This window comes from Conger conger, chromosome 3, assembly GCF_963514075.1.
Source record: "Conger conger chromosome 3, fConCon1.1, whole genome shotgun sequence".
Lineage (NCBI taxonomy): Eukaryota > Metazoa > Chordata > Actinopteri > Anguilliformes > Congridae > Conger > Conger conger.
Window position 1 is genome coordinate 15,958,620 of NC_083762.1, and position 26,323 is coordinate 15,984,942.

The window sequence follows — 26,323 nt, forward strand, 5'->3', positions numbered from 1 at the left end:
CAGCTGACCGAAGGACAAGGAATGCCATCCGCTTTTGTTTTTCTTCATGTCGTGCACTGCAAAAAAAAGCCTGTCTTAATGAATCTTTTTAAGCCTTATAATAAGACTTCAGATCTTATTTCTTTCTCTCATATTATCTTGTTCTATGTTACTGTTTGCAAAATGTTCTTAATCCATTGGCAAACCGTGAATCTGTCTTTTTAGCGTTCAAGTAAAGAGAAATAAGATTCTAAGCCTAAGCACTAAAATAGTTGTTGAGATGGACTTGTTATTTCTAGTTTTTGCAGGGCGTCATGTCATGGTCCAACCAGTGGGGGCGGTGTTCTCACTCCTGACGCGGTGCCACTTATGGAGTCGCGCAGAGGAGACCGGACTGACAAAATGGAGGCCGTTGGCCGCAATGACAGGCGTAACACGGGCGAAGGGCGAACGCATCGCTCGCCACGGCCTTCCAGCGCTCACACAAGCGCTTTTATTTACAAAAGATAAATGGGAGCGCGGGCGTGTGTTTGTATGCAGCGCGGGAGCCGGGACGATGATGGCTTCTGATCTTGATTCATGAGCGCATTACAGCGTTTATTTTGCGAACAGGTGGCCCTGTTTTACATTTTCCCGGCGCAGACGGAGGGGAAACGCACAGAAAACGCCAGGCTCATTGGTTATAAACGGACCGTCTGCGCCTCCCCGGTGATGTCACACTCTCGCTTTCCCGGGACTAACGCTGACGTTCCCCCGCTTCCCGAAGTCGCTGTGGATAAGACTGTCAGCGTAACGACGGTTTTTGGATGGAATGTAATGGATTACGGCTTTGGGTTGCAGTACTGCACAACTGTTCGCTGAACATTCTTACACTGCAGAAACTTGGGAAATAAGTCAGTCTCAACTCAAGTATTTTAGTCTTATATTGAGACTTAAAAATATTTTTGCTAAAATGACAAACATTGCCAGGGTGAGACAGTTTGACTCATTTCGAGATTTGCCAGTGACATTTGCAAATGTCACTTGTGAAGCAAACAGTAACGTAAAGCAAGCTAATATTTTCCAGGTGAGAGAAAAGAAAATATGATTTTAAGTCTGATTAGAAGACCCATTTCACTTGTTTAGACATTTTAGACGTTTTTGCAGTTAAAGGGGGAGCGATTGTGACAGTGTCAGGACATTCTGCCAGTACTATTTTTTTCATAAAACACTGAGAGACAACATTGCTCATTTTTGGTGACAAAAAAGAAATCGATATTTATGTTTTCTTTATGTCCATTTAATCATTAGTGTCACACTGAAGGACGTCCAGGGGAAGGCTTCTCACAGAGATGTGGACAGCGGTTGACGCGACCAGTTAGATTAGCCGGTTTTAGGTACCTCCCAAATGGGAGATTATCCCGGATTTATAGATTTTCCAGTTTCTGCAAGCTTTTTAGGTGCTGGAAAAACCACCATTAGTCCTTTTAAAGATCCCATGCGACAGTTTCAGCTCAACACATTGTTGTGTCCTGTGTCCTCTCAGCATGACGCTGTGTATAAAAAAGCAATAATGACACCGTAAACGTGTTACTCATGTTGAAGGACAAAGCGTTTTGTTAGGCAGATTGAGCTGGACCTCGGGTCAGTGGATAAAGTTGTGAATGAAGTCGGCACTGTGCTGTCGGTATATCAGTATTTACAGTAAGAACCCGGGGCGGTACCCATGAGGCAGGGAGGTAAATTCCCTGGCGGGACACGGCGGTTGTACCCTTGAACGAGGCGCTTCACCCCTTTCTGCTCATCTATTATATACGATTTCCTGACGTAAAACACTGGGGCCTTCTGTCCCTATAGGGATGAAGAGGACCATCAAAGGACACCGGGGCGTTTATGCATTACGCTCGAGCCACTACATGTGCAACATTTAACATTGTAGTTATTAAGTTATCCGAAGAGTACGTTTTTTTTAATTAATTTTTTTTTAAAATTCTAAATCAGTGTTCTAGAATTGAATTAGAATTTCCAGTAGTGATTATGACATCATCGGCATTGGAATGTTCAGTTAAGAACATTCTAGTCACATATTTAATGACCTCACACCTTACACGGTTAATCCGTTGTCTTTTGTGGTCACCTGCTCTTTCCCCTCCCCTCCGCTCACGGACTCCCCCCCCCCACGACACGACCCAGAGGCCTGGACGAATCGCCCTGCCCTTCTGACCTGCATATTAACGCACACTTACAGTAAACGCTTGGACTGTCTATTTTAGCAGCTCGTCCAGCGCCCCGGGCTGTAATCTTCCCCACCACTCAGAATACATGCTCTTATAGATTCCCCATTAGCTCACGATTACCATTCAGCGTAATTTTATCAACAGACCCAGAGCCTGCCAAGGATAGATGGGGCCCCTCTCTCTACAGCCGGGTTCCTCCAGGGAGTTCTTCCAGTCAGAGAAAACAACAACTGTTTTTTCTTCCCACTGGGGACTCTTTTTTTCTTCAAACAGCTGATTTCCTTTTTTAAAGATTCAGGCCAGGCCTCTCAACTTTCATATTTCCGGCTTTTCTTGAAAAGTGTTTTTGTGTCTGACAGTCTGTGTGAGAAGCCCTACACAAACGAAATTGAATTGAACTGAATTAAGCTGCCCCCGTAAAGCCAGCGGTATTAGCGGATAACAGTTCAATAGTAAGCTCTGGAAATATCTCTATACAAGCGAAGGCACTATGTAAACATAATCTTCCTACTTCATTTAATAACGCATAAACGTCAGATAGTGTTAGGCTGATCACCAAGCATGTTAATAAACGGCGCATAAAAGATTGAAATAGCCATTAGGCTATCATTATTAAAGCGTTCTTGTGGAATTCATAATGCATTATGGGGTAATAATTAAAGTAAAGCGTGGCAAATGATCACACTTTAAGCCCTAGATAATGGACAATTGAACGATATTCAGATATGAAACATGTTTCTTCCTTCTTTCAAGAATAAGATACAACACTTGATAGCCAGCAGCTACAGAAATTGGAGAAGTCAGCCAAAACTATTCAATGGAACGTCACATTATATATGACATCATGAATGGTGTCGGATCAAAAATTTTATTCACAGCAAGCCCCTTGTCTAATCAAACATTACTGGACGGAAGTTCACTCTTATCTGTAATAAGTATATTAAACATATCTTTCACATTTTTTGGTTATTAATATCCCCCCGGTGCAGACCATTGATTTTATATCTCGTACGGAATGGATTGTGTTCAAAGCCCTTCTCCCCCAGAGCCTGCTCGAATGATCCAGTGCGGACCCAATTAGGAGCCGGTCGATACGGAATCGACGGGGAAGTGGAGTTTTCGTTTGTGTCAGGTAGAAACGCTGCGGGATATAACACAGGTACTGTCCACATGTGAGCTCTAATATATATTTTTTGGCAACACTTTACATTAAGGTTCCATGAATCGGCGTGAACGAAAGTCGTTGTTAACTAACTACTACTGAGAAGTTAATCTGTACAGCTCGGTTAATGTATTTGTACATTATTAATTCATGTTAACAACTATAGTGTTTGGAAATTCATTTTGGAATAAAAAAGTCAGTTAATGCATATGTTCTTGGTTAAGTAATTATACGTTCATCCTATGGTTTTCCAATGTTTAAATATCATGTAACAAATACATTAGTTAGTTGTTCGCAAATGCATCAACTAATGAAAAGTAAATTTCACTGCATTAGCTACTGTCGATACATGGACCATACACTGTAATGTTTTCTTTATGTCCATTTAATCATTAGTGTCACACTGAAGGACGTCCAGGGGAAGGCTTCTCACAGAGATGTGGACAGCGGTTGACGTGACCAGTTAGATTAGCCGGTTTTAGGTACCTCCCAAATGGGAGATTATCCCGGATTTATTGATTTTCCAGTTTCTGCAAGCTTTTTAGGTACAGTGTGCCCCTTTTTCCGTGTGCATTAACATTGTTCATCTAACACTTTTACTCAAGGTGACATGTGTGGTCTACATTGCACATGTGCCATCCAGCTGTGAAGGAAGCCACCGCAGGTTAAGTGCCTCGCCCCAGGGTAGACCAGCGGCATCCGACCCGGGATCGGAGCATTGCTTAACCGCTGGGTTACATTCCCCAGGATTTCACTGAGATTTCTCAGGCTGGTGACCTTGGCAAGAGGGCAGTGATGCCACGGAGGGATTTCACACAGAATGCTTACGGGAAAACAGCCATTGAATCTCTGGATATATATATATTTTTTACTTTGATTGTATATGAATATACCTGTGTTTTGAAATAGTCGTTTTCATCACAGTGATATAAATGGTAAATGGTTGGCATTTATATAGCGCCTTTATCCAAAGCGCTGTACAATTGATGCTTCTCATTCACCCATTCATACACACACTCACACACCAATGGCGATTGGCTGCCATGCAAGGCACCGACCAGCTCGTCAGGAGCAAATATGATATGAGCTATTTGCTTGCAGATATGGGTCACATATGTAATTGTTTAGGATGTAATTAATTTACTGAGCTTTGCTCAGCTTGATTAAATACTCTACAAATAGTGTAAAGCAAGACCTTCTGGTCCTCTTGGTTGGTTCATTTGCACCAGGTAAGACCAATCGAGCACAGAAAAGTATTTGAAAACAAAACACTTTACGAGTGTGACCCAGATCTGTTGGCTTGTAACAGCACTACATTTATTTCACAGTTATAGCCATGTTACACATTACTGTTTACATTAGAGCTATTTGCATTGGAGCTGCGGGTAGTCAGCTAACTTTAATAATTCATTAAAGTTCTTTACTGATTAAGTAAACTGCCTCGCTGGCTTAAGCTTGAAACAGGATAAATTCAAATGTATTTGACCTTTGCCCTTTCTCCCAGTAGTAGACTAAAGAGGCAATGTACTGTAATAGAAGAGTGTTAACCTTTAGGAATTTTAGGATGAGTTAACTAGTTCAGTTAGCTAGCTGGTTTCACACATTTGAATATTACGACCATTTTTTTCTCAATGAAAAGCCTACACTAGCACATGATTGGTTTGTGTTTTTGTATTTTCTTGTGGAACTAATTTGTGTCATTTAAAATATATAAATATATATATTTTTTTTTAATTCAAACTGGACACGGAACGTTTGACAGGCTCCACACATTGTAGTTGACCGTTAGCCAATCGCCTTATTAACACAGAAATTAAATATCAACGTTATAAAGGGCTGGGGTGTGGTGGGATTTTGGCCCTATATCGAGTAAATTATAATTTGTATTCAACTTAATTAATTAATTGTGTTAGTCTCATCTCTCATCTCGAAAGCAACACTAACTTCTTTAGACCGGTTTTAAACAGGTACAGTATATGTTGTTTGGTCGGAGTGATTAGGCGAATTCCCAGGCGGGTCGTTGTCTTTGGAACTTGTCCTTACCTCCAGTGGCTCATTAACCCACATTATCTCGGCAGGTATCTGGACACCTGAGTGTAAAACGGGAGCCATGCATATCATCCAGGAAAAGGGTGTATCCAGAGCACATAAATAAAAAAAACATTTCATGCTGATGCCTTCCTGCTTCCTCTCTTGTATCATGCCTTAAGGCTGGGGTAGGCAATTTCTTTGGTAATATTTAGTGAGATTCTCTTCACATTCCGACAGCTAGCAATAAACCAACTGCTCTGGAAAAAAAAAGAAAAAAAAAGATATCTGATGTGACTGTCCCAGGACAGATTTTCAGGGACTTCAAGAGTTTTTGATCGCTCCCGGTAACTAACATCCAATGAGAGCAGCTGTCAGCCAGGAGGCGGGCTTAACTGCCTATCAAAATTGTGACACGCGTCCCCGAGAGGCTGACTGACCACAGCAGCGTCCAACCAGTGTGGGCGATGAAGAGGAGGGGGCGGGTTTTTCACTGCTGTATACATTCAAAGTATACATTCTGCCCAAAGAACGCCTACCCCCATAACCACACAGGACATGCACTGATAGGAACCGTGTGAATTAAGCTCTGAATTATATATAGTATATAAGTCCTGTAGAGACAGTAGGATATTACATCAAAGTTAAGTTAAGTTAAGGTCTGACTTCCAACTCACAACCAAACATTTTTCTTATTCTTGGATGTTCTTTTACTTTGAAGATGGTGTACCGATAACTTTTAAAAATTCTGTTTGCAGATTAAATAACTTGTTTTCAGAGCTTAGAGATGTTTGTGTCTATTAAGCAATTATTTTATCAAACTTCCTTTTTTTTTTTTTTTACTTTAGTACGCAATTAGATTTACTTTGTTAATTGAACTCTTATTGAGTTTAAATTAGTCCAAGATGGGCCAAATGTACTGTCATAATTTATTCAACACAAACATTTTACTGTGCGCATTTTCTCAGCTAACCTCACTGGTTTTCAATTTATTTACAAAGACTATTCTCCATTTAAATATTCAAATGGAACAAAAAGGTCTCTGTAAATAAATTGATTGAACACCGAACATTTTTACCGTGTGCATCTTTTCAGCTAAACTCACCTGTTTTCAATTTATTTACAGAGAGCATTTTCCTCCATTAAAACATTAAGGGCTTGTTTATTATATGTGCCAACGCGCTTTCTGAAGCCATCTGGTTGTGTGTTGATTCACTCCGCAGACAGATGAGGCATCTCTTCATTTTCCACGCTGAAAGGATCTTTCTCCGCAGTCTTTTTTCCCTTTCTGCATTAGATTTCATTTTCACCACGTTTTAATACCACCCATACAGGCCAAACTTCTGTCAGCTCTTTGTTTGGCTTGTGTGATGATATTAAAGAATATCACATTACCCAGGTTTAGCGGGTCGGAGTGTGGCTCCCTCTCGCTCCGGGAGTCCGAATGTGAATTGGGCGGCGGGGTGAGGAGGATCTCCAGGGCTCTGATAGGGGCCCTCAAAACACTTTTTTGTTTGATTTTCTGGGAGTGGTGGGGCCCACAGTGAGATCTTTTCACAGGGCCCAAAATCCCAGGCGGTGCCCCTGATTAAACGTGAGCACAAATTTAGCTTCAATGACTGAAGATATGCCTAAGACCTCTGCAAGGTTTTATTATGTGTGTTTGCATTACGGTATGCTCGTAGAGGAGCACACCTGGTATTTTGATGGAGAGATGAGGCCCTACAACAGAGCTGGGACAGGGAGGAGCCCCTGTTTTAAACTCCTGTTGGGTGGGGATAGAGCACAGCTAGATTACGTACCGAGTCGCAACCCAAATGACTCCCTTTCCTGCACCAGCACACAGATTATAATATAAAGTTTTTATCCAAAGTGACTTTAAGTTGACTAGACTAAGCAGGGGCCCCCCTGGAGAAATGCGGGGTTAAGGGCCTCGCTCAAGGGCCCAACAGCTGCATGGATCTCATCAAACACTGGGGCTTGGACCACCAACCTTCCGGGGTCCCAGTCCGGTACCTCAGCCACAAGGCTACAGGCTGCCCCTGAGTTTCAGGTCATTTCGGTTCCTCCCCACAATGCAGTTCTCTCAGTACCGGAGGCCAGAGAATCCCGTTTAAATGCGTTTATTGATTCATTTTTTATTGGGCTACAGTGCTTGATTGTGCTACCCTAACCTCAGTAATTAATGGCCTTTGGATGCAGAGGTAGGAGCCAACTGCCTTTCGTCAGCTGGACAGGCTCCTCACAGCCCATGCTCCCCAGCAACACCGTGCCTCCCGGCAACCTTAATTATGGGATATAAAAGCCTGACCTGTATCCAATTTTCAAGTGTAGACAAATCCCGGCCCTAAGATTAATGTTGTTTGGGCCCGGTTCAATTAAGGTGCCGTCCAAAAAAAAAATGATTTAAATAAGAAAACAATGGGAAGGGAAAGAGGAGTTACAGCGAGGGTAAACAAGTTAGCCCAATTAAAGTGAGGAATGAAGCTCATTACGTAATTAATGAACACTTGACGGGGGGAGGGGGTGGTTTGGGGGGTGTTAAAGTCTTGGCTCCGGGTTCTGGAAGCTGGAGAAATGCTGTGCATTCTGTGCTCCAGAAACCAGGGGACCTCAGTGATGAGAGGGATTCTCAACACACACATGAATTGTTTTAGAGTCGTTCCTTATTTTTGATGAAACAAAAACATCATTTTTCTTTTCAATGACCAGGGCTATATAGTATATACTGTGATAATATATAAAATATAGTGTGTGTCTTAAAGCGCAATATTTGACATGGATCCTTTTAATAAACTGTCATATATTGATAATAGTAATTAATCATTAAACAGGATTTTCAAATATATACACAGTGAGCACTTTGTTAGGTATTTATTAGACTTTGTTTTTTAGACTTCTTCTGCTGTAGCCTATCCACTTAGAGGTTTGAGGAGTTGTATGTTCAGAGATGCTCTTCTGCATACCACTGTTGTAATGAGTGGTTATTTGTGTTACTGTCACCTTTCTGTCCTGACCAATCTGAACACCTGTCTTCTCTTCTGACCTCTGTCATTACCAACACGTTTCTGCCTGCAGAACTGCTGCTCACTGGGTGTTTTTTGTTATTTGCACCATTCTCTGCAAACTAGAGACAGAAAATCCCAGGAGATCAGCAGTTTCTGAGATACTCCAACCACCCAGTCTGGCACCAACAATCATTCCGCGGTCACATCACATTTCTTCCCCATTCCGACATTTTGGTCTGAAAAACAACCGACTCTCCTGACCAGGCCTACATGATTTCATGCCTTTAGTTTCTGCCACATGATAGGCTCATTAAATGCTTGCATTAACAAGCTGGTGTCCAGGTCTACCTAATAACGTTATCACTAAGTGTAGGTTACGAGAAGAGACGGCTAAATGATTGCTGAAGTCATTGGCATTCTGATCACGGCTGACATTTTGTTGCAGTCTGTTTTGCACCTCAATTAGTGGCACATCACTGTGCTTTGCAATGAGAAATTTGCAGACAGCTCAGTCACAGGTAAAAAAAATGGGCAGCTTCAGCTGCTTGCTGCCAAGGATTGGACTGGAACTAATTGCAGTGCATACTGTACGAGTGAACTGAAGGTGCATTGTAAAGATACCCAGGCTACAGGCTACATTCTCCGTTCCAAACTGAGGGGGAAGTTTAAGTTTAAGTTACACTGCATTTTATTTGACCCCGTGGGGCAATTTGTCCTCTCCATCTGACCCATCCTAGCTAATGAGGAGCAGTGGGCAGCCACAGTGCAGCGCCCGGGGACCAACTCCAGTTCTGAGGCCAGCGCCTTGGTCAAGGGCAACGGCGGGAGAGTGCCCAACCTGACATGCATGTGTTTGAGTGTGGGAGGAAACCAGAGTACCCAGAGGAAACCCACGTGAACACGGAGAGAACATGCAAACTCCACACAGGGAGTGGAAAAGCCACTTATACGTATGTTCCCCACGGTGGCCAATCCAGTGCAAGCATTAGACGCTGGGCCGGCACAGTGGTGCACTGTGGGTACAACTGTCACCACACAGTGAGAAGGTCCGGGGTTCAAATCCCAGCCGGGGCCTTCCTGTGTGGAGTTTGCATGTTCTCCCCTTGTCTATGTGGGCTTCCTCTAGTTACAGTCCAAAGACATGCAGGTTCGGCTCATTTGGGCAGTCTAAATTGCCCCGACAAGGTACGAGTGTTCGAGTGAAAGGTGTGTAGCGTACACCAGTAGCGGCCTGTAGCGTAGTGGTTAAGGTAAACGACTGGGACACGCAAGGTCGGTGGTTCTAATCCTGGTGTAGCCACACTAAGAGCCGCACAGCCGTTGGGCACTTGAGCAAGGCCTTAACCCTTAACCCTTAACCCTGCATTGCTCCAGGAGAGGATTGTCTCCTGCTTAGTCTAATCAACTGTACGTCGCTCTGGGTAAGAGCGTCTGCCAAATGCCAATAATGTAATGTGTTGTAATGTTTGTGTACCCTGTGCTGGATTGACCTCTCACCCACTGCATGCTGGGATAGGCCCCAGCACCTGCGCTGACACTGGCCAGGTGTAAGCATGTTAGATAACGGATGGATGGACGACCAGGGCCTCAGCACGGTCTGAAAGCAAGCCGTCTCCTAACGCCACAGGTAAGAGCAAGCTTGAGTAATCAGCTCATGGAGAAGACCAGCCTCCGTCAGCCGGACTCAGATAGCCGAGAGCCCGCAGCCCAACACGTCAGGGTCAACCCAGGGTCACGGTGACCCGCGGCTCCCAGCATGCCTTGCTCTGGCCCTACCTGACCTGAGAGAGGTAAATATTTTGACAGTTTTTGACCTATTTTTCCCGGCGCATCACCGCGGAAGCTCCCGGGGAGAATTTACGGCCCCCCTTCTCTAAATTACAGCTGCTGTTAAATCACGCGTGTGCAGGAGTATTAGCCCAGACACAAACGCTCCGGGAGCAGAGAGAGAGAAGGGATTCAGTTTCCTTTCATTTACAATGCAACCAAGTTCTGAGGGCTGTGTGCGTGCATGTGTCACTGTGTGTGTGTATCTGTGTGGGCGGGTGTGTATGTGTGTGTGTGGGCATGTGTGTGTGTGTCTGGGTGTGTGTATGCACATGTGTATATGTGTGTGTATGCCTGTGGGAGTGTGTGTGTGTATGTGAGTGTGTATGAGTGTGTGTCTGCATACGTCTGTGGGAATGTGTGTCTGTGTGTGTCTGTGGGAATGTGTGTCTGTGTGTGTCTGTGTCTGTGTGAGTGTGTGTCTGCGTGTGTCTGTGTGAGTGTGTGTCTGTGTGAGTGTGTGTCTGCGTGTGCGTCTGCGTGTGTATGCGTGCGTGAGTGAGTGTGTGTGTCAGTGAGTGTGTGTGTCAGTGTATATATCACCTGCTTGTCTCTAAAGTGAAGGTAATGACAGCCTCACTGCAGTTAGATTGAGTTTGGGCCGGAGAGGGAGAGTTGTTCCGGCTGGGAGGGAAGGTGTAGTACTGGGTAAATAGATACGGGGTCCCTCCATCAGGGCCTTTATGGCCTTATCACGGGCCAGCCAAGGGGAGCAAATAGAAATGTGATCTTAAAAGGTCAGGAGCCCGGAGCTGTGGGTTTATTTCCTGCGCCCACAAACAGCAGTCGGGCGGAGATGGCTTTCCGTCGTGTCAGAGGGAGCGCTGAACCGTGCGCCCGCGGAGATTGCAGAGGGGCTGGAGGAAGTGTTTCCAGCCCGAGATCACCTCCTTTTCACTCTTTCTTTCTTTAAGAAAAAAAAAATCAGGTAATTTAAATTCCGTCACCCAATCACTGGTGCGATAAATTCCGCCCGACGTTGGCCTGTGCCCATATTGCAGTGAGGTCACTGCTGTTAAAGGTTTAGATCACAGATGGCCTCATTTTTATTTATAAAACCCAGTTTTTATGACTTCTCGCACTCCTGAAGCATGACTTTGCTTTCCTCCCTTATGTTGTGAATGAATCAGCAGTTTTTAATTCAGTTTGGTTAGCATTTTGTTATATATACACTCACTGAGCGCTTTATTAGGTAGACCTGTACAATAGCTTGTTCCTGCGTAAATATTTAATTAGCCAATCATGTGGCAGCAACTAAATGCATAAAAGAATATGCAGACATCGTCAAGAGTTACTTTGACCTTTGACCTTGGACTGATTGTTGGTACCAGACAGAGCGGTCAAAGGTGACAGGAAGGTGACAGTAACGCAAAATAACCATGCATTACGACAGTGGTATGCAGAAGAACATCTCCGAACACGTGTCAATGTCTTAAGAGGATAAGCTATAGCAGCAGAAATCAAAAACATAAGTCCTAATAAAGTGCTCACTGAGTGTATGTATGTGTATGCATGAGCCAGTGTCACAGACACAGATTACACTGTGTAATAAATCCCGGTCTAAACTGAGTTTTGTATGAAGAATGTCCATTGAAAATCTAATTCAGGCTCTGAGCAGGTTTAATCTGTGTCTGTGAAACTGGACCCTGTATGTCTTCATTTTATACCCTGCCATTTTGGCCAGGTCTCCCCGAGAAAAGAGATTTTCAATCTCAGTGGGACTTCCCGGGATTTTGTATTGTTATTTAAGGAGGGTCACCCTCATCCAGCTCTGAGCCGGGGGTCGCCCTCGGTCTTTACCGGTTCAGGTTGGCGTCGTAAGATGGCCGCTCGTGTTTGATGTTTGTACGGAGACGGAGAGGCGCGCGTGTGCGGGACACACGACCCTCGGCTCCTGCAGAAATCCCCCCGTGTGGCCAGGGCTTCGATTTCCTGCCTCCGCGTCTCCGCACTCCGATTCTATCTCCATCCGCAACCCGCTCCCCTTTCCCCCCGCCGGAATACCGCCCGGAAAATACTCAAAGAGGACGGAATGTCTGCTCCACTTAAAGAAAAAAAGCTACAGATTATTTCCTGTCACATTTCGACCCCATTTAAAAAAAAAAAACGGTATTCAAGTACCTCCTTTTCTTTCCTCTAGATGTCTCGCCTAATGAACAGATTTGTAAAGATATTAAGCGAAAAAATGTTTTGAGAAATGGCAGAAATATTTGTTGATGGATCATTTGATAAAAAGGTTATTTTTTTGACAGCTGTGTGGTTATGGGCCCTTCAAGGTTTTTTGGGATAAGATATCAGCCTGTCACACAGTCGGTGAGAAGATAGCCCCGTTGAGCAGCTCTGCTCTTTTCGGGGACGCGTGTGCTTTAATAAGGCATCTGATTGGCCCTGTCAGTCCTGTGATTGACAGTGACCGGCCCGGCGTAGGAAGTGGCTCACCCACGGTCAAACCGCCAATCATTCACATGTCGCCATGGCGTCCATCTCTCCCACGGTGTTCCGGAAGGTCAGGGAGGTAATTTTAGAATAACGATCATAACCATCATCATCATCGACAATATTTAATCTAATCATGAACTACCCTCATAAATTTTGACCTTTACAAATGGCTGGGGTGAGCATTTGGGTGTGTAGTGTAAAAAACAGGCATCCTAGTGTATACATCATCAGTCAGTATACAGTAGGTATCCTCTATATACACCCAGTGAGCACTTTATTAGATACACCGGTATACCAGCTTATTAATACAAATATTTCATCAGCCAATCATGTGGCATCAACTAAATGCATGAAAGCAGTCAAGAGGTTCAACTGTTTTTCAGACCAAATGTCAGAATGGGGAAGAAATATGAGTATCTCAGAAACTGCTGATCTCCTGATCTCATAAGTCTAATAAATACCTAATAAAGTGCTCACTGAGAGTATATCTTCTGTATGTAGTAGGTTCTGGATCATGCCAATGATTATCATTCTGACTTTATTGTGATTGTTTATTGAGTGTGTGTGTGTGTGTGTGTGTGTGTGCGTGCGTGTGTTCCTGTGATAGTGTGATATAAAATCATTATAGGAGGTATTGAATTAATGACAAACAACATAATTTTCTGAGAATTAGTTTGAGCAAGAAATAATTACTGGGAGCAGAACCACTTAGGCAAATACAAAGTCTTCTTACTAAACTCACTGTTGCTTGAGTGGTGAAAATTATCTCTTTAAATGTTTAGTCAATTTAGCTGTCTATATTTAACTCAAAATTCCTTATGTAGGGTTGTCAGGTGGTTATTCATGCTGATGACACATTACTTGTACACATATCCAAATTAAAAACAACCGGGGGGCCACCATCATTATGAATGAATGAACTAAACTGCAGACAATATTTTTCAATTTGGTACAGCATTTTGAATTTGATGAATGTGTACACTGTGGAAATGTGACATTTTTTTAATCTTAAATGTAAGAGTATTTTTGATACACAATGTAGGGGAGAGCAGGGTCTGTTGTGACATGGGGTCAGTTGTTATGCAATGTTTTCTGAGCACGAAATTGACAGGAAACTGGTCTGTTGAAATCCGAGGTGAAAGAGGACGTATACGGGGGTGTGCAATGTGGTTTACAGCAGGCTAGATTGTTTCTGAGCGGGCAAAAAACATTGGGTAACAACGGACCCCTGTGTCACAACAGACCCCGCTCTTCCCTATGCGTGAAGCCAGTGGCCACTGTGTCGTCAGGCATAATTTATTGAAATGGTGGCACTGGAATGCATTATGCATTCACTGTGGAGCTCTGGGGCCCAGACAGGGCCCCACTCCCCCAGCTGGGCCCCGTCAGTGAGGTCCCCACACAGCACAGGAGCTCTGGAGCCCAGGCAGGGCCCCGCTCCCCCAGCTGAGGCCCCGTCAGTGAGGTCCCCACACAGCGCAGGAGCTCTGGAGCCCAGACAGGGCCCCGCTCCCCCAGCTGGGGCCTGTCAGTGAGGTCCCCACACAGCGCAGGAGCTCTGGAGCCCAGACAGGGCCCCGCTCCCCCAGCTGGGCCCCGTCAGTGAGGTCCCCACACAGCACAGGAGCTCTGGAGCCCAGACAGGGCAGCTTCACGGCTCTCAGAGGAAACCGCAGGGGAGGAGAACGCCAAGGTCACCTTGGTAAATCGGAGAGGGCTTTTTCTGTTGTTTGTTATGGCTGCTTCTTCCCAACCCAGAAGTCAGTGTTATTTTTATTTTTTTGGTTTTATCTCTTCCTTCATCCTTTAAAATGTTTACTTCAGATAATGTAATGTGTGCAACAGAGGCAGTTATAATATAGTTTAAAATAAACATTTTATTTAAACATGGTGATAAATGTAAAACCTCTGTTCTTGTTTGTAGCGCACTGGACTTCAGTGTTATAGAAAACTGTCACAGCTACAAACAATATTTGGCAAATATTAGATATTATAGCATATTTTTCCCAATGATTTTTCTGTCATGCTCAAGTTCAGGAACTTGATAGTGTTGTTTTCTACCATGCGATTATTTCTTCAAAAGCTCCATGGTCTTTTGGGTTGGTTTGATGTTTCACCATTTTAGTTGCGGCTTGAAATGTTATATTTAGCTTTGGTAAGAAATAGAGATATGGGCATTTAATCTAGTCAAATTCACTTTGTTGGATTAAGCCCAAACAAAAGCAATATCATGATTTTGCTGCCTTTCTCTCCACAATTCAACTGATTTAGGGCAGGCATAGCCCAATGAAAACTTCTGACTTTCCTGCAATCCAGAAAATTTATATCTGCAGTTATGTCATCATCCTTTAAATATTGAAATGCTGTCATCAATCAGGAGCAGATTGTGTAGATTTTGCATCCCATTTAAATTTTTAATGAAAGCAAGCGTTCAGACGGCAACCAAGTGTGGAAAGAAAGCGTAAGGATGTCAGTGATATTGTAAATCATTGTGCAGAATTTAGTGTTTATATTTTCAATGGCTGTGATATTTTAATGTGGATGAATTGATGGGCTTTTCACTACGCAATGTTACAGTATTGCAATGTTAGTATTACGGAACCATTTCAGTTCCAGGTTAGAGGTCATTTAAATCAGAAGAATCTATTCTGACAAAACATTCAAAATTACCATATACTGATGACAAACCATCAAAAGAAAATGATTGAGCGGGATCAAAGCTTATCAGTTTAATAAATCGAAAGTTAATGTATGGTGTTTGTGTTCTATTGATCATGAATCAATATTATACCACAAGGCACTGCTTTGAAATGTCAATCTAATTTGCAGAAGCTCCCAGTCTCAACACAAAACTCGCGTGAGTGGGCAGATGTTGTATTCTCTGATGAATATACATGAATGGAGAGAACATATTTTCTGATAACACACATTCTGTGTCTAAATTAGTGCGAGTAAAAACAAACGGTGCCTTTGAAACTGAGAGAGCCAGAGACATCCACCAGTTACATACAGCATAGATATCTAGACAGTCTATGTAACGGACAGGTATTTAGAAAATACAAGTCATAAGTACACAAACACGCATACAAGTTTAGAGTCACATACACACAGACACACACACGGACCGTCCGTTATGTTTCTGCTTGTATTTTGTGAAAACCTGTCAACTGCATCCAGACTGGACAGTAGCAGAAGACTGAAGACTGAAAGTGAAAAAGGCATGTTCTTTTCTTGTTACTGGTTACTGGGACACGATATAGCTTTCCTTCACTGTACGGAGAACGGTTGGGTTAGGAAATCTTGGCGTGGAGAAGGGATGTTACACTGGGAGTTATCTTTGCAGATCATTTTCTGCATGTTGAATGTACACCCATGTTCAACGTGTTGTGTTTAATGTTCACTGAAACATGCTGCTGTGTGCTAATCCTTGTGCTGTGGACGTTCTGGGTTCAGCTCCCAAGAGCTGGTGACAGTGGATATCGCACCCAACTGCATGGATCATCATAATGCTTTAGTCAAGTGACTATAGAGTTAGAAGAGATGTTCCACTGGGAGGTATATTTGGATAATTTTCTGCATGTTGGATGTGCACTCCCTGCCCTCTTCATGTTCAATGGGTGTATTTGATGTTCATTCAAAGATGCTGATAACCAATGTGCTGTGCATGTTCTGGGTTGAACTCCCAAGAGGGGATCAGGATCTCTGGATATAGCACCCAACTGCGTGGATCACAAGTGCTTTATTCAAGTGACTATTGAGTTAGAAGGGGTGTTTGGATGCTTTGTTTCTCTCTGATCCCTGGTGTTGGACAATAGTCACAAACACAATGAAAAAGGAGATCTGCTCTCAACAAATCGATGAAATCGCTAAGGCGGGAGCTTCAGCTGTTTTCATCGGGGCGGTGCTTTGTGTGTTTGTGTGTATGTGTGCGCACGCATGTGTGTGTGTGTGTGTGTGTGTGTGTGTGTGTGTGCGTGTGTGGGAGTTTCTGTGTGTCTGAGTCTGTGTGTGTGAATGTGTGTATGCCTGCGTGTATGAGTCTGTCTGTGCGTGTGTGTGTCTTTAATTGTCATTTTACATTTGAGTCTCTTTGTTCCAAGGTCCCAAATGAACAAAAGGTGGTGGTTACTTATAACCTTACTCTAAAACGTAGGCATTCATACTGTGATGAATTTTACAGGCTAGTGGTCAAAAAGGGGAACGCGATCAGCTATATAATCTTATGAGTACACACGTGTTTGAAATAAGAAAACAAGGGCAAGACAGAATGAGCTCAGGGGGCCTGTTTGGTGAGCATTACAGACGCTGAGGCCTGCAGTGCATTGTGGTATACGGGGAGTTTATATCCCCCTTGTGTACATTAATAACCATATGCGATCATGTGTTTTTCCAAGAAAGCCAACAAACCTTGATTCGCACTTAGGGCTCTATTAATTCTAACGACACTGTCCTTTTATCCTTATCTTGAGAAATTATTTCAAGCAAATTTTGTGTTTTGTAGGCAATTAGGCAACTGATTTTGTTGAGTGATCATCAAATACGCAATAAACAAACACCGTTAAAAAGCCCTTTACAGACTCAGAACGAGGCTGCGGTAGGCGTCCGTTTATATTATATTCTCTAAGGCACAATTCCTCTTAATGTTCCCCCAATGGGTCAAATTTGTACCTTAGAATAGCAATCTAAAAGCGTCAATGGTACATTAGGTGTACCTTTGAGAGTGTCCCACTGACAAGTCATTGTAACCCCAATAGGTAACATTTTTGCACATTTTCCTGACAGTGCAGTTTATTTTGCCCCTGAGAATTGGCCCAAGCAGCCATTTGCATTTGGAGGGACCACTGGGTAAGTGCGTGGAGCACATTTGTCCTCAATTTACGGTCACAAATAAATTCTAGTGCGAGTTCCTGGTTCGTGAACTTACGGCAGTGTGGTGAAGTTCAGAAACGGTTAAAATGAATTTGGCAGTACGGACGGCCCGGAGTACGAAGGCGTGCAGCACAGAGAGCAATGCGTGGGCAGCGCTTTCAGTCATGATTTCTCGCAGTGAAACACATACGAGCATACCACACAGCATTGATATCCCGATAAGGGTGACATCACTGGGCAGATGTGTAAATATAATATACGATAAGGATCAGGGAACGTACGGCAATAATGCAGGATGACGAGGTCTCTCGGGGCTCGCTTCAGCTTTATATGTACGTCTGCCGGTACACCGTCGACTTTGCGTCTATTCCCGGCGGATTTGAAGTAATAGAAAACATAAAGTCTTCTCCATTCGTAAGAAGCCGGAGGAGGCCGGATAAGTTAAGAGGAAGGTAGCTTCAGTTAAGAGGAATCATTAAACACCATATTCCACTCATTTTTAGATCTCGGTGCACTGAACGGGGGAATTACAAACATAAACTTTCCGTGTCTTTTTACAGAGGGAGATTATTATGTCAGGCATACAGTAGGAGGACGTGCATACAGTACGAGATGCTGTTTCAGGCGGCAGCTAAATATATAAACAAATAAATGAAATAAATTATTGATGGCTGCCATTTTTTCCTGGAGTGGAAGCTCGCTTTCTTCCTAAGTTTTCGCCCTTCGGGACACTACATTAATTGGGGAAACGAAGAATTTATGATTGTGTAATCAGAAAAGTTACAAGAAAAAGAATAAATAGATAATGAAGTGAAAGAACAGGGAGAAGTTCTTAATCATCAGGATTCTGAACTTTTCTGTGTGAAATTGTTTACGAATTCTGTGAAGTTTTTTATTAAGATACAGAAGTTACTAATTGCAGAAGGCTATTTTTGTACAAAACCCCCACAAAAATGTACTGTGTAGGTTATGGTCAAAGAATAACTGCCTCCAAGCTGCAAAAACAACATTTTCCGAAGGTAACCTATTTTCTGTATCTGAACCTCTGTAGAAAGTTCTGAAAGCTGTCGCTAAACTGAAGATAATGTGGAATCAGCAGCTAAGGACCCAGCGGCTTCAACAAATGAAGTTTATGTTGGGACTGGCAGTTTGAAGTGACTCAAATCTGATTTGTAGCCCTAATCAGATTACAGCCTGGTCTCCACTGCCAGCCTGGACAGTCACAAGCTACTGTACATCAAATCTGATTTCTTCAAAAGGGATTTGGACTGCAGGCAGGGGTGATTTGAAATGTGATTCAAATTTGATAACTGAGACAACAATTGCACTGAACTGTTCTGAACTTTTGTAGACAAAAGTGAAAATCTGTTGATTTTATGAACGTATGAAGGTTAATATGATACACTGGTTTTATATTCATGTTAAATTTATGCTTTTTTATTATTAATTCCGCTTTAATTTTTAGTTCATATCAAAGCACACATATTTGCAGAACCGTAGCTAGATTAATCAAAAGCTCTGAGTAAGCAATACTTAAATTCATTTATTTTTCTGTTTGAAGAGCCATGCCTCATGGTTTAACCTACGTAATTTACTCTTGGATTTTTCAAATGATCATATTTTCTTTCCTGTATGAAGACACAGTTGTTGCTAAACAGCTTATTTGCGTTTCAGCCTGCGTTTAAGACGTTGACCTTCGGATTTAGTTGAAGAAAAGGTTGGAGATGAACCGTGAATTCTTAAAGGGAACAAAACAGATCCTGCAAATCGCAGTGGTTTAAAATGATCAACATCATCAATTATTTACCTCCCCGTAATGTGTCACTTAGCATTTACATCTCCAGTGTTATGCCAATTAAACGTGTTGTGCGTGGCAGATATTGTACTAGGATTAGCAGGCAAACGCGTTGTCATTGAGAACCAAGGCGGAAATTAAAGCGGTCTTGTTGGCTATCATGATCTTGAGTCAACACCTGATTTAAATCCCATTCATAATTCAAAATAACAAAGTTTTTAATGTTGTAGCAGCAGGCCAAGACACCGGTAATTAAAACTATTGATAGCGCTCAGATACCACCATGATAAAAACCTGATCTCACGATTGAGTAATGTAATAGATATTAGCGCTGGGGAGCGGTAGAGTCATTGGTAATACCTCAGTGAAAAGAAATGACATTATGTCTGTAATGCCTGTAGGATTAGAATATGAATTTCATTCAGGGGAAGAAAATAATCCCTGATTGGACCTGAGAAAATATAATGGCTTATAATGGCTACCAAAACACAGTGTAATATGCCGTTTGGTAATATGCACCTCTTTAGCGAGTCTTAATCCATTCTGCAGTGATGTGACCCATGGAGGAACATTGAGGGTGACTGGGCGCCTGGTCCTGTTAAGGCACCAGTTTAGCACGTGGGGCCCAGTGGTCTGGTACCATCTCAGGGCTGACTGTGGTTGTGAGGTCTGGAGGTCTGGTTATATGCGGTTGGCAGGGCCTGAATATGAACAGTAATGTACTGGGTTTACATGCATGTACGCGGCAGGGAGTCATAAGAAACACTTCTGTGAATCAGAACTGAATTTGAGTTCAGTTTCAAAATGCACAGGCCTTGAGAACTGCAACACTTTAGGTAGGGTCAGTTTTGTAATATTATCAGGATTGTAACACTCCTATCCCCTCCTGTAGATTACACTGTTGAGTGCAGCTGTGCAGGAGGGTTGAGTATTGGCCTTATAGAAGACGAAGGTTGTGTATTGGTGTATACTAGGTGATGATTTTGTGAGGAAGCAGGAGCTGGAGATGGGGAGGTAGTTAGGGAGGTGCAGGGGTATGACTGGAGATGGGGAGGTAGTTAGGGAGGTGCAGGGGTATGACTGGAGATGGGGAGGTAGTTAGGGAGGTGCAGGGGTATGACTGGAGATGGGGAGGTAGTTAGGGAGGTGCAGGGGTATGACTGGAGATGGGGAGGTAGTTAGGGAGGTGCAGAGGTATGGCTGGAGATGGGGAGGTAGTTAGGGAGGTGCAGAGGTATAGCTGGAGATGGGGAGGTAGTTATGGAGGTGCAGAGGTATGGCTGGAGATGGAGAGGTAGTTAGGGAGGTGCAGAGGTATAGCTGGAGATGGGGAGGTAGTTAGGGAGGTGCAGAGGTATGGCTGGAGATGGGGAGGTAGTCAGGGAGGTGCAGAGGTATAGCTGGAGATGGGGAGGTAGTTAGGGAGGTGCAGAGGTATGGCTGGAGATGGGGAGGTAGTTAGGGAGGTGCAGAGATATGCCCCACAGATCCAGTGCCGGGTGCAGTATGTGAACAGGGGGGGTGCAGAGATATGCCCCACAGATCCAGTGCGGGGTACAGTTTGTGAACAGGGGGGTATTGATGTGCCTCTGTGGCCGTGGCCAGTGATGGGGAACAGCGGCGAATAAGCGCAAAGCGGCGGGTTTTTCGAGCCGCGACACGCCGTTCAGCCAGCGCGCGGAACACTCATCGACGTGCCGCGGTCAGAGACGGAGGCATTAGCAGCCCCAAAGTGTGCCGCGCACTTAAAACCGCGGCTTTATTTCTGAGCCAAATGGGTTTATCGATCTCTCCCATTAAAGAGGCGGCCGAGGCCAGCCTGGCGAGAACGGCGGTATTAATTTGAAATATTCCCGATCAATAACACGGGGGAAGACAAGGTGTTTTATGATTGAACAAATTTTACTCGGCTGGATCGTTCTGAGCCCTGCGACGGTATTCTGGGTAACCACCTCCAGTTCCCCCGGGTGTCCACCTCCAGTTCCCCCGGGTGTCCACCTCCAGTTCCCCCGGGTGACCACCTCCAGTTCCCCCGGGTGACCACCTCCAGTGCCCCCGGGTAACCACCTCCAGTTCCCCCGGGTGATCACCTCCAGTTCCCCCGGGTAACCACCTCCAGTTCCCCCGGGTGATCACCTCCAGTTCCCCCGGGTGACCACCTCCAGTTCCCCCGGGTAACCACCTCCAGTTCCCCCGGGTGATCACCTCCAGTTCCCCCGGGTGACCACCTCCAGTTCCCCCGGGTGACCACCTCCAGTTCCCCTGGGTAACCACCTCCAGTTCCCCCGGGTGACCACCTCCAGTTCCCCTGGGTAATCACCTCCAGTTCCCCCGGGTGACCACCTCCAGTTCCCCCGGGTGAATAATGTACATAAGGGTGAGTGGCACGGTGGCGCGGTGGGTAGCACCGTTGGGGTAGTGGGTTCGAGCCCCGCGCGGGCCTGTGTGTGTGGAGTTAGCATGTTCTCGCCGTGTCTGTGTGGGTTTCCTCTGGGTACTCCAGTTTCCTCCCACAGTCCAAAGACATGCAGGTCAGGTTAAGTGGACAGTCTAAACTGCCTCTTGGTGTACTCCTGAATTTCCCTTGAACAGGGCACTGGCCTCAGAACTGGAGTTGGTCCCTGGGCCCAGTACTATGGCTGCACACTGCTCCTAGGGAACTAGGATGGGTTAAATGCAGAGGGCGCATTTCATTGCCGTAGAAGGCAATGACAATAAAGAGGAATGTAATATAATCTAATAAGATAAATGCTTGTCACGTTCAACAAGAATAAGCATCTGGGCACCTGTGGTCCAGTTTGATCAAAATCACGAGTCAAAATCACCTTGTTTGATGTGTCTGAAGCATGCATATTCGTAACAGTGGCAATGATTTGCAAGAATGGATGCAATCAATTTGCAATTAAACTTTCCCAGTTTGTCCCCATTAATTTCCTGGACGCTCGTGAGAAATGGATTCTGATCCTTTTTTAATGGTTTTGCCGTTCAGGAGTCTGACTGACACCTCAAAGAGAGTGTTAAGGTGCGTGCAAGCATGCTGGGTAGAAAAAGGATTTCATTTACGATTGAAAACATTTATTCTTAAACTTTTTTTATTTAATGCTTAATGGTGGAGTTTATTATCTGCTTCCCAGAATGTAGCAATCCATTAATTACAACAACATGCTGGGATTTCAGTCTGTCCACTTAAAAAGCTTTCAATTACGTGTCCGCACAGACAGAGCAAGCAGTTAATTAAACTGTTCTTCTTTAATAGCAATTGATGATACATGGGAATGCTGTGTCAGTATTTACCTCCCACGAATCAGAACCCCACTTTAAAAAAACAATTGCATGATGGGAATTGTAGTTCATCAGACAGGGACAATGCCCACATCTGAAAGTGGTAGGAATCAGCGATTAGGCAGATTCTTTTTCATCTTTAAGCTGGCTTCAAGGCACTAATGAGCATGGGAGAGTGTACAGCAAACCTTGCATCTGTACTTAGTGTGTTGTATTTGTTAAAATGCAAAGGTCAACACACTCCTCACTCGATTCCCGAGTCTCTCACAGATTTTGACTCCATCCTGCCAATAGAGACATTTTGGGAAAGGTTGAAGAACTGCAAGCGAATTACAGAGACACAAATAAAGGTCAGAATAGAGTCCAAAACCAATGGAGTCAGAATGACAGGGAGAGCAGAGAGAGGAGTGCTACAGAGCTAACAGTGCTCCAGTGCTAATGATGCTACAGAGCTAACAGTGCTCCAGTGCTAACGATGCTACAGAGCTAACAGTGCTACAGTGCTAACGATGCTACAGTGCTAACGATGCTACAGTGCTACAATGCTAACGGAGTGTCATTGGACGGCAATGAACCTGACATTGCTATGGTTTGTCTCCTTCCTGGCATATCACGGTTCAACACTTTGTCACGATGAGTAGATCTAATTGATTGTTTATGCAGGATAGCTCAAATGTTTATTGCTCCAAACATGACTTTGAAAAAAATTGAACACAATAACTTTCAAAGTGAAAGAACAGTGTCCCTTAGTGGTTATTTATTCTGTCCATGCTGAGATCTTGAGTTTTAAAAAGTATAGTTTATCCCAGTTGTTTCAATATAATTGAGTTCAAGAAAAGTTTTTTCAAGGAACTGCATCCACCATTGGCTAAAATTTGTTGCATTAAATTACCAAAACAATATTACCTCACATTAACTTCTAACCAGTGGCCTTGGCATGCGGTTCATAAAGTATTTGAAGAGGTACAGTAGTACACTGAAAGTATGATTGTATGAGTTTGTAGTGTCTATTAAGCAGACTGCTTTCAAATCACAGCAGCACAACCATATGACTGTGTTTTTTGAACCAATGTGATTCTGTCTGCAAAAATGATACCAGTTCAGATATCAGATATGTAGACAGTGGATTTTCTATGAATGTTTTGGGGTGGTTCACGCAATGGTATTACTGTATGACTGTAATATGATAGTAAAATAATATTTACACTGATTTTGAGGATAAATTGCTCATTTATATAGTGGAATAAATCATGTTTAAAAAATGGTTTCATCTGGTGTCATATGGTTTTTTCAGACAGTAAACTTGAACTTCAACTATTTGTAGTCATAGTTCATTACTACCATTTTATTCAGTACCATATTAGTACCATTCAAATAATAGTAACATAAAATGATAATTGGTATGTCAATCTTTTAAAATTAAAATTAAATTTTTTTAATAAAAAACAGTATATGATGATCCTGTAGATCATCATATACTGTATCTAAGGCAGTACAAGCATATATATTTTTGATTTTTGATATTATAGTTCATCCGTTTATTATTAAGTTGTTATACAGTAAATCCATTATTTATTAGCTTTTAGATACAGTATATCTAGGAAATGGAAACACCCAAAGTAGTGCTTTTATATCACTGGTTTGCATTCCATCAGATGCTACAGGGCCAGGGGGCTAATTCCACATTCAAATCAGTCAATTAAAAAAATGAATTCAAATTCAAATTATCCTTTTTTTTTTTTTTACAAATATACTGAATTCAAAATGTAACTGACCCCTAACCCTGATCCGAAGCTATTCGCAGAGCCCGTTTTCAACTCTCTCATTAAAGGGTCTGGCCTCAACCAGCACCAGTCAATCAAATGAACCCACCGTTCTGGCTCAGCGGTAAGCAGTGTACGATCTAATCGCCTGGCGACGGTAGAGGCAACATCTGGCTGATTTACGCCAGAGCGTGAATCTGTGAGGTTATGTGTACGGAATATACCAGGTAATAAAAAAAGAAACAAGACAACTGGAGTAGCTCAATGCACCTGCCAGCCCCTGATCAAATCATTGTCCGATGTATGTTTTATGGTGTGCCAGGGTCTGCCGTTTCCCAAACTCAGCTCCATAGAACAAGAGGATGTCAGAGCAGATTGTGGTTGAGTTAACGTGCGGAACTGGCATCTAATACTACTTGTTGAGATCTTGAGATATTTTTTTGGCCCTTTTTTTTTACTTTTGTACATTGTTGTTTCTGATCTTACTGTCATTTTTATTTAATCCGCCGTATTTCACAGCTCGAGACAGAGAAGCCAAACAATACGAATGACAGCAGAGCGGATAGCCCTGTTCATTCTCCACACCTGTAGCTACGGACACCATTTTAAAACCCTTCTGTTTTTAGACACAGGGTGGACAACGGCACTCAGCGAGGCCACCCAAACCAATCAGAGAGGAGAGAGCAGAGAGAGACCGTACCTTCAGCCCAGGGTGTGGCCGTCTGAGACGAGGCTCCTGCTGATTGGCCAGAGGACAGGACATGGGTGGTACGGACAGTGTGAAGGGACAAAAGGCACGACGGCATGGGCGGGGAAGCACAACCAAATGAGGGGATGACATAAAAGAGAGGAGAGAAGAGGGAGGGGGAGAGTCAGTGGAAGGATGGGTAAAAAAACAATCTTGTTTTTTTTTTTGGAGGGGGGGTGGGGGGGTGGTTGAGGGGAAATGCAGGGAGGAGAAAGAGGAGGAGTGGGGGAAATCGAGGGAGGAAGAGGGGGGAGGCAGGGCGTATTCCAGAACAGGGAAAGCGGGTAGGGTCAGGGGCAGGGTAGGGGCAGGGGCAGGGGGAGGGGAAGGGGAGGGGGAGGGGGGTTTAAAAACCCAAAGCAAAAGAGCATGGACCCATACCTTGGCTGTTTAACGTCAGGTGCGCCAGACCTTGAGGGAAAGAACAGAAAGAAAAAAGAAAGAAAGGAGAACAGAAGGTCATAAAAACCACGGGAAGAAAAAAAGCATTGTCACAACGTTGGACTGCAGTTTGTGACAGACATCCCTGGGGCGGACAAGGATGTCGGAGTTCAAAAACCAAAGCAAAAAAGGAAGAGGGGAGATAAGTGAAAGGAAAAGAACACTTCTCGAGTGGGGTGTGTGGGGGGGAGAGAGAGCGGGGGTTTGAAAAAAAAAAAGCATTTCTTTGGGCGCAGTCCCCGAAGGCGATTGCTCACTCAAATGCTTTTTTTTTTCTCTGAAATACCAATGGAGTACACACACACAACTGTTTGGCAGAGAAAAAAAAACGAATATCTGTTTAACGTTCTTGTTTTCTTTTTTTTTTATTCCTCTTCTTGTCTTTTGTTAATACTTCTTGTTCTCTTAATTTGTTGTTTGGTGTTGAAGAGAGGGGGGGGAAAGAGTTATAGACTGAAGAACTGAAAAAATACATGTTCATGTTGTTCAGAAATCTCCACATCACAAGCTGGCTTCTTCCCCCACAGTTACTGGAGTACAGCCAAAGTAAACTACTCATTTATAGCAGGAATTTAGTGACAAACATACTGTACTATACTACGGTGCAAAACCGTACATCTCAGTCCCAGAATACAATGTCTTATCAATCCCAGAATGCATTGTGCAAATGTATTATCCAAATAAGAAGCAGAAGCAATTACTGAACAGTTTGCACATTAAAATCACAATGCCCAGTCGTTCCCTGGTAATAGATTGCACACAATAC

The 26,323-nt window shown here is 43.6% G+C and overlaps 1 protein-coding gene across 1 annotated transcript in view; it reads right to left on the reverse strand.

Annotated features, from left to right (window-relative positions):
- nrxn2b (neurexin 2b) overlaps positions 1-26,323 on the reverse strand; it is a 794,861-nt gene that overhangs the window by 558,179 nt on the left and 210,359 nt on the right. The window contains exons 5-6 of the mRNA XM_061234183.1: positions 25,498-25,527; positions 25,069-25,107 (exon numbers count right to left, since the gene is read on the reverse strand). Of these exons, the coding sequence (XP_061090167.1) occupies positions 25,069-25,107; positions 25,498-25,527 (69 nt within the window). The remainder of the gene's footprint in view (positions 1-25,068; positions 25,108-25,497; positions 25,528-26,323) is intronic.